Genomic DNA, 8,594 nt, shown 5'->3' with positions numbered 1-8,594 from the left:
CCGGCAATTCTCAAGGGTCACTCCTGGCTCTGCACTCAGGAATCACTCCTGGCAGTGCTCAGGGGACCATATAGGTGCTGGGAATCGAACCCAGGTTGGCCATGTGCAAGGCGACCGACCCCATGTGCTATCACTCCAGCCCCCTGGAATATCACTGTAATCGAAATATCAGGAGTTACATGGAAGTGACCCTCACCTGAAATTCTGATCACCAACGCGGAAGGCTGTATTTGAGATAACGTGAGCACTCAACTCTCTGTTCCTGAGAACTCTCGCTCCTTCCAGGAGACAGGAAAGCGGGGGCAGGGCGTCAGCTCAGGGCTGGGGCACGAACGTGGCAGGTGGGAGCCCGGGGAACTCTAAGCACTCTTGGACTTGCCCCAAACAGCAAAGCTCTGACACGGGAAAGTCTCTTAAGTCTAGGCCGCACGTTTCACCGAGCACATCCGGAGGGTCTAGGACTCGGGTGAGTTTGGTGAACCGCACGTTGGCACTGCCACCCCACCCTCACCGGGTCACTCCCAGCACTGGGCCTGGAGCCCTGGGTTGGCCGTTATGGGCGTGGTGCGGGAGTGGCCACAGCTGCAGGAACGTTGTGTAGAGAGTATTCCCTGGGCAGCGCGGTGTGGAGAGGAAGCTGTGCTGGGAGCGTGCGGGCACAGAGTGGGGGGCAAGAGGAAGGGACGTCGCCAAGAGCAATAGGTGAGGAAGGAGGCTGTGGAGAGGGACGCCCGTGACGGTGGGGAAGACAGGGCCGTGGGTAGGGTCCAAGGAGACGGTGCCGTGTGCTGTGTGCGGAGGGTCGCGTGCCGCTGGACTGGGCTGGGTGTGGTGTGCGGGGCAGGGAACGTCCCAGAACCTCTGGGCAGTGTGGGTTGCTGCTCTGGGGAGCGGCTGTGTGCAGCGGAAGAGCCCCAGGTGGCACGTGCGGAGAGGGACGTCCAGGGCACGGTGTGGGCCTGTGGCCGGGCAGCCCAGCTGTGAGTGTGCAGACGCAGTACGCAGGGTCCACTGTGGGTGGGCAGGAACGGCCACCCCGGGGACAGGTGTGGGGCCTGTCAGAGGACGCGTCTGAGGGGGAATTCACTGGGCAGGCTGGCCTCAGGGGACCGGGCTAGGGCGGGGGAGGAGGGACAGGCTGTGAGCTGCTGGTAGGGCCGCGAGGGCCCGGGAGGGGCAGGACCGGCCCTGGCCGCTGGGCACCTTCCCCAGAGGCGCTTCTCACTCTCCTGCAGTGTTGACTCATTTCTCCCTGCCAGCTGTGAGGTGAGGACTGTCCCTCCGCCGGGAAAGGAGCTGAGCGGGCGCGTTCCTAGACTGTTAGGTCCCGGGAGGGAGTCCTGCTTGCACGTTGACCAGACAGACGCGAGGCTGCAAACCAAGGCCCTTTCGTGCTAGCTCAGCCTAGGGTCCGAGTCTCACCCAACGCAGTGGCGTATAGACAAAGACTCTGACTCCGAACTCTAAGCAGCTTATCTAGGCTTTGGTTACACAACCGCCTATTCCCTAGGAATTGGGAGTGTGTGTCCCGTTCTGGGCCCTGTCCCATCCCCTGACCTCAGGGCCCAACACTTGGTTTCTAATTCTTGGTCCCCGTCCAGTCCCGAGACTCCACTCCCTCGGCCCTCTCTGCTGGCCGGTGCCACTGCCCAGGCCCCGACTCTGGTAGGCTGCTGCCCCGGGGCGTTTTACCTGCCCGGGGTGACACTGTTTCCTGAGGAGTCGGGACTTTCTGATTCTGGAACCGAGACTTAGGCCTGCTGAGTTTCGTCCTTAGAGTGGAGCCTGTCACGGCCCCTCTTCAACCTCACGAGACCCATCACTGACGCCCTGAGTCTACGCCCCGGAAGGGCTCCCTCTGCCCCGGGGCGTTTCCCGCATTGGGGGCTTGTCACTTGTCATGGTTCCCTTGGGGGCTCTTCACGGCACCCCTGAGTGTCTGAGCGACGCCATCAGCGTTTCTCCTGTTGTTGCTTATGGTTCTGGCCGAGGCAGGGGCGGGAGGGGCCGTGAGGAGGGTCTGGGAGCTCTTCCGTCCTGCTCCGGTCATCCTGCCTAGGTGGCCCTCCACCTCGCGCTTCCCAGCCAGACACTCGGGTTCTCCGCTTCCCTGAAAGAAGGGCCTTAGCGGGTGGGAGTTGGAACCCTGTGGAACCCTTATTTTTTCCCTGTTTTTTTTTACAGCTGCCAGACAGAGTGAAATGACCACCATGGTTGACTCTATCCGAATAAATGAGGAGCAGAACATGACGGAAACAGACGCTGTCCCCGGGAGGTGAGACGTGTTCCTTCCTGATCTCTGCCCTGGGCGGCCGGCAGTGAGAGTCGGGGCCAGCACCGGGCAGCCGGCTGGCCCTGCAGTCTCCGCGCTGCCCCACTTGGAAAGGACTCGAGCTGAGATCCCAGTGACCGGTGGTGTTTTGGAAAAGGGGGAAAGGCAGGTGTGCAGGGGGCGGGAGGGCAGGGTGGGGGAGGGTCAGAACTCCAGCACAGTCTCTGCCGGCCTGACCTGTGGCTGGACAGATGTTCCCAAACTAATTTGGTCCGTGCTGCACTTTGGGGGCCTGGGGAGCCCCTCAGCCCGCCTGGAAGTCTGCGCGCCGTGAGGGATCGTGTTGGGACGCCCGGGTGAGGCTGTCCCCGCTCCAGGAAGCTCCTTGAGGACCAAGTGACCGTTTTCTTTAAACGTGCACAGTGAAGTGATGGGTCCGGTAGAAGAGTACAAAATGAACCACAAGAGGCGGGGAGTCGCGTTGATCTTCAACCACGAGGAGTTCCACGGTCTCCTGGGTCTGCCCGAGCGCCGGGGCACCTGCAGAGACCGGGATAATCTCTGTCGCAGGTACCGTGTCTGGGTGCCCATTGGCCGCGTCCTCCCGTATGGCTGCCGGGATGCTGGGAGCTCAGACACCATCTAGGGCGATGCTCCTCACCTGGGCTGGCTCCTGCGTCCCGCGGGTCTGCACAGCTTTCCTGAGCATCACCTGAGGTCCTGGCACTGACCCCTACAGCCCGCTGGTCAAGACTCACTGGCGGGGTTCCAAGGCCCCCAGAGGCCAGGGAGGTGCCTTACCCATGTCTGCAGAATGATCATGTTTGTTTTTAAACACCGAATGTGTGGGGGGTTTTGGCGGGGTATAGGGGGCACCTGGTGGCCTCCTGGTTCTCACACAGGAACCACCCTGGCTGGTGTGCGGGGGACCCTGTGGGGTGCCTGGGACTGAACTCAGGTCGTCCATGTGCAAGGTGGGCACCCTAGCCACTCGGCTGTCGCACTGGCCTTCGAGAGCAGTGCCTGAGTTTTGCACCAGCTGGAGCTCCCCCTCTACCACCTGGCTGGGAGCCCCTAAGAAACAAACAAAGCAAGCGAGGGCACCAGGGTGGATTCTGGCTTGTGCCAGCACGTCCGCAGTGTAACGTGTTGTCAGAAACATGTCTGCACCGCGAGGGCGGCACTTGAGCCGGGAGAAACCCCAGAGGATTGGGGTGAGCAGGGAAAACCCTCAGCGTCTCATTGGGCATCAGTTTCTCCCGAGGGGAAAGTCCGTGTGTTTGGTCTGGCTTGGGGGGCGCCCAGCTGTGCCCAGGGCTTCTTGCTGGGGCTCGGGGGCCCCTCTCGGCGGCCAGGGAGGTGGGCGCCCACCCGCTGTGCTACGGCTCCGACCTGGAGGGTCAGTTTGTGTGTCCTGTAAGTGGGCGTCCATTCCCTCCGTCCAGCCGGGCTGTGGGGCGACTCGGAGTGGCCCCCAACTTCCCTTTCTGTTGCTCCCCAGGTTTCAGGAACTAGGTTTCGAGGTGAAATGCTATGACGACCTCAAAGCGGAAGAAGTACTGTCCAAGATGTATGAAGGTAGGTGGACGCCCTCCAGTCTGGGGCGAGAGCCTGGCCTGGCCGCTCTGGAAAGACAAGCCGGATGGTCTGAGTCTGTCGCCGTCTTACCCGGGCTCCGGGCAGGGGGCTCCTCCTCCACGCCAGGGACCCTTGCAAAGTCTCCGGCCTTGCCAGCAAGTCCGCAGTCTAACGCATTGTCAGAATCGTGTCTGCACCGCGGGGCGGCACTTGAGCCAGGAGAAACCCCAGAGGATTGCGGTGAGCAGGGAAAACTTCCTGACTAAGGTCCAGCACACGCCCGGCTTGCCCACTGCTCCGATGGGAATACTGAGGCTGCTGCATGACCACCGGTCAGGAGGACACGACTGACCAATCCCAGTGCTCCCTGGCCGCGGGCGCTGTGAAGCCACACTCCCATTCCCGTGTCACAGTGGGGTCGCTGGTTGAACAGGGCAGACTCAGAAGTGCAGCAGGCCACGGGCTGCCAAGGGCTGGGCACGGATAGGCCGCTACCTGTAGTCGAGCCCGTGGGCTCTTGGGATTCTGACATCACGAAGCCCCCTTCAGAACTCGTCCCCTCCCTGCATGCTTTTCTCTGTCTGTGGAGACGGGCATGCTCTGAGCCGTGGATTCTCCTCTGGATGCAGAGAACTCACCGGGTTTTACCAAATAAAAACAAAAAGGCTCTTTCCAGAATATTCTAAGCAGCAGATGACAAAAAAGCTCTGATTGCCAAAATCACTGGGTGCTTGAACAGGACTCCCCATAGAAGTCCCACGCATGAAATTTGTGTACTGTTTATTTCCACATGCAGACACGGCTGTGATAGTTTAATTCTTAATTCAGCGGAGATTAACCACATGAAAGTCACATGAATGCATGTGATCTCTCATTACTCTATTGTAGGTGACATTTTGGGACCTGAGGTATGGCCACCATGATCCCTTTAGTTTTTGTCATTATTCTGGGTTTTTTGTTGGTTGGTTTGTTTTGGCACAGTGCTCATGGCTAACTCCTGGCTCTGTGCTCAGAATTCACTCCTGGAGTGTCTGCAGGGAGCACGGAGGTGTCGACTCGACTCAGGTAGAGCTAACGAGCACTTGTTTCTCTCTGAACGTCAGAGTCAACCGCCAGCCACGTCGACGCCGACTGCTTTCTCTGTGTTTTCCTGACCCACGGCGAAGGCAGTCACATTTACGCCCACGACGATAAGGTGGAAATTTCCATGCTGACAGACTTCTTCAAAGGCGACAGGTGTAAGAGCCTGGTGGGCAAGCCCAAGATCTTCATCATTCAGGTGAGACCGCCAGCGACCCTGAGGGCACTGACAGTTTGCAGAGGGACTTCTCTGGGCCCTGAGAGGCTTTGGATGCCATCACTGAGAGTCGCAACTTGATCCCTGGGTCATAATCCCACCCTGTCCTAGAAAGAACCAATTAAGAGTCTCTGTCTTTGACACCCACGGAAGCCAGGGTGAAGACCAGCCGAGACTTCGGACCACACCAGCCACCTCCCATTCTCGGCTCCCCCTCGCTAAATGGAACACCTAGAATGTTCCTCTTTGGGACAACCAGGCAGCCATACTTTGGGCCTGGGAACGCATTACACTTCGTTTGAGCTGAGAGGGTTGGAGCAGGCCCTGAGCATCCCCCCTAGAGAGATAGAGAGGCAAGGGCAGCACCATGACAGGCTCGAAAGGAGCCGGAAGAAGTGAGGCTTCGGTTTCACTTCCAGAATTCCTGGAAGTGAGCACAGATACCTGGAATTGAGCCATGATTTCCCTGAAGTGAGAGAGCCAGAGAGTCAACTAAGGGTTACCAATCAGATACAGACAGGGGAGTCCCCAGTATATAACCAATCAGATGCAGGTGGGGAATAACCCTTCGTCACCACTATGGAACTGATAGAAGTCTTGTGCAACCCTTATACTCCAACTTACAACCACTCGGCTAAGGACAAGTAGTGGAAAGGCCCTCAGACCTCGGCCCAAGGTGGTCTGTGAAAAGTCCCTGTTACACAGTGCTATGGTACAAAAGCCCCTCCCTTTTGAGACACAGGGCCGCTCGTTCCAAGAAGCCTCCCGCTGTGTGGGTGAACCGGTGAGAGCTCTTCCTCCAGCTAGTCAATAATGACCCTTTGCTTATTGCATCACCACTTGTCTTCTCGTGGTTCCTCCAGGGACATCTCGGCCGGGTTTTACACCCTAGATAATTCAGAAGAAATTCCGAAGCTCTGGCGCCTCTCCATTGGCTGCATTTGCTGAGCTCAAGGGTGCCCACACCGTTTCTCTCTCGACCTGTCGGGGCCACATGGCGGTTCTCGGGCTGTCCCCGAGCCAGAGGGCCGTGCACTTCCCCAGCTGGCCCTGGGGCCCACAGAGCCACGCCGGCATCAGTGGGCCCCCATCAGCCCCACTCCTGCCTGTGTCGTAGGCCTGTCGGGGTGACAAGCACGACGAGCCCGTCCAGCCCGTGGACGAGGTGGACTCGACCCGCCTGCCCGACAGCAACGAGACCGAGGTGGATGCGGCGTCCGTGAACACGCTGCCTGCCGGTGCCGACTTCCTCATGTGCTACTCGGTGGCTGAAGGTGCGTGGTATCCAGGGGTATCTGGCTTCGGGTGGGGGCCCCGAGAGTCACCAGGAGGAGGCTCCCTTCTTGCGAGTGGCCACGGCCACAGAGAGCCATAGGTGCCCATGTTTTGATGCAGTACTGATGCATTATTCTGTGCATGACGTATTGCTTACTGACGTAGGTAGCACTGTAGCACTGTCCTCTCGTTCATCGATTTGCTTGAGCGGGCACCCAGTAACATCTCACAACAAATTGTATACTTGTTGTTACTGTTTTTGGCATATTGAATACGTGACGCGGAGCTTGCCAGGCTCTGCTGTACGGGCGGGATACTCTTGGTGTAGGTAAGGCTGGTAGTATAGAAGATCCTGTGTGGAGCACTGAATTAGTAATACAATATGTAAAAATAAAATTTCCCCTACGCCTTATATAAATGCTGTGCTTTACAGAGTTGTTCATGATGATTTGTTATGGGCATTCAGTGTTCCAACCCCAATTCCACCACCTACCACCGTTACTCCAGTTCTCCCAACCACCCCCGAGCCAGCCCCCATGGCAGACTCTCAGGGACTCATTTGATAGTGCTCAGCTGACTTCACACTTGAGTACGAGAGCCCTGGGATGGCCTTGGGCTTCCGGTTCCTTTCATCACTCTCCCAGTTCTCAGCCTGTAGATGTTTCACCATCTGGGTTACCTCACTTTCACTTTCATTGCTGATTTGTGCTTTCCACGCCCCCCTCCCCGATCAGCCTCGCTAAATATTTTTTGAGTCTGTATTCGCAGAGATTTAGCTCTTACTGTCCCCGTAGTCTCTGCTGTTTCTGCATGTTACACCTATGGAGATCAACTGATAGGTAATACTGAGTTTCAGTTTTGCTTTATGATTGCCATGAGGTTCAGAAAACAATGCTGAACTCATTTGCAAAGCACCAGTTCACTCCCCACCATTTCCTCTTCTGGCCTTGGCTGCTGTAGTTTTCTGATCAACCTTCATGACTGGCTCTACAAATGGCAAACGTAAAGTTGAACTGAATCATGACCGGTGATACTTGGTTTTCCCACTTGAACTTAAGATTATGATTTCCTGTAAGGCTGAATTCCTCTGGCCTGCCTAGCAAATGCTCTGCAGGAAGGTTGTCAGAATTGAAACGTGAGGATTCCTGACTGGAAGCGTCTTAATTCCCCGCAGGCCAGCGTGGAGGGTTGCCGTCCACCCATGGGACGTGCTGCTGTCGGGGTCCTCCGGGTTCTGAGCTTTCTTCCCTTTGTCTCCGTTTGGGGCCCCTCGGGTGCGAATGCTCCTGTGCCTGGGCTTCAGCGGAGTGAGCGAGACCTTGCCCCGGTTGGGTTGTCCCCAGGCCTGATCGGCCCTTGGGTGGTGTCTCTGTCAGCAGGCTGTGGCCAGCAGTGTGGGGGGCTGTTGGGTGTCAAGTCTCCGGGGTCTGCTTCAGACGGGGGCACTGCTAAGACGATGCCGTCCCAGAGTCCTTAACAGCAGCTGACGGCTGGGCCCAGGGTGACGTGCCGAGGCTCAGCCTCTCCACTGTTTCCTGGGTGTCCCCCACCCTGAGGCAGGGACCCCCTGCCCGGCGCTCAGCGCTAGTGCAGACGCAGCCGGCATCACCATTTTGATGAATCCCTTCTCACCCCTGAGAACAGTCCGGGGACGTGTCTGACCATCTCCAAGGAGCCCCTCGAGCTCTCCGTCCCCGACCATGACCCTGTTCTTTGCCTCCTCAGGGTATTTCTCGTACCGGAATGTTCGGGATGGCTCATGGTACATCCAGGATCTGTGTGAGGTGCTGGGGAGGTACGGCACGACCCTGGAGATCACGGAGCTGCTCACGCTGGTCAACATGAGGGTATCCCGGCGCCGAGTGGACATCTGCAACAACCCGGGCGCCTTGGGCAAGAAGCAGATCCCCTGCTTCGCCTCCATGCTCACCAAGAAGCTGCGCTTCCAGCCCAAGCCACAGTGAGCCGCGGCTTCGTTGCAGAATGACTCCGCACTCATCTCTCTCGTACCAGGAGGGCCAAACGCATGGTACAGCAGCTTGAATCACGGTGAAGGGTTTTTGGCTAAGATGGATGAATGTTTTTAATGCTTGATTTTTATAGTGAATCACAACGTTACTCTCTCCATTTTATAAATTTTTCAATGAAAGCTTATGACCTTTGAAAGAATTT

General features: G+C 57.7%; 1 protein-coding gene across 1 annotated transcript; it reads left to right on the top strand.

Annotated features, from left to right (window-relative positions):
• The first annotated feature begins 2,210 nt into the window (after positions 1-2,210).
• LOC101538373 (caspase-6-like) lies at positions 2,211-8,386 on the top strand. Its single transcript, XM_055141900.1, has 6 exons — positions 2,211-2,275; positions 2,696-2,842; positions 3,774-3,850; positions 4,954-5,129; positions 6,265-6,421; positions 8,148-8,386. The coding sequence occupies exons 1-6, from the start codon at positions 2,211-2,213 to the stop codon at positions 8,384-8,386; spliced, it is 861 nt and encodes a 286-aa protein (XP_054997875.1).
• The last annotated feature ends 208 nt before the right edge of the window (positions 8,387-8,594 follow it).

The sequence above is a fragment of the Sorex araneus genome, chromosome 6, assembly GCF_027595985.1.
Source record: "Sorex araneus isolate mSorAra2 chromosome 6, mSorAra2.pri, whole genome shotgun sequence".
NCBI classification, from domain to species: domain Eukaryota; kingdom Metazoa; phylum Chordata; class Mammalia; order Eulipotyphla; family Soricidae; genus Sorex; species Sorex araneus.
Note: the sequence above shows the minus strand (reverse complement) of the source record. Positions and strands in the feature narration are given on the sequence as shown.

What these genes read in the sequence shown, in the direction of transcription:
- LOC101538373 (XM_055141900.1), top strand. Translation starts at nt 2,211, where the DNA reads ATGGTTGACTCTATCCGAATAAATGAGGAGCAGAACATGACGGAAACA. An exon ending in ACAGACGCTGTCCCCGGGAG is followed by an intron (nt 2,276 to 2,695) that starts GTGAGACGTGTT and finishes AAACGTGCACAG; the next exon opens with TGAAGTGATGGGTCCGGTAG. An exon ending in ACTGTCCAAGATGTATGAAG is followed by an intron (nt 3,851 to 4,953) that starts GTAGGTGGACGC and finishes TCTGAACGTCAG; the next exon opens with AGTCAACCGCCAGCCACGTC.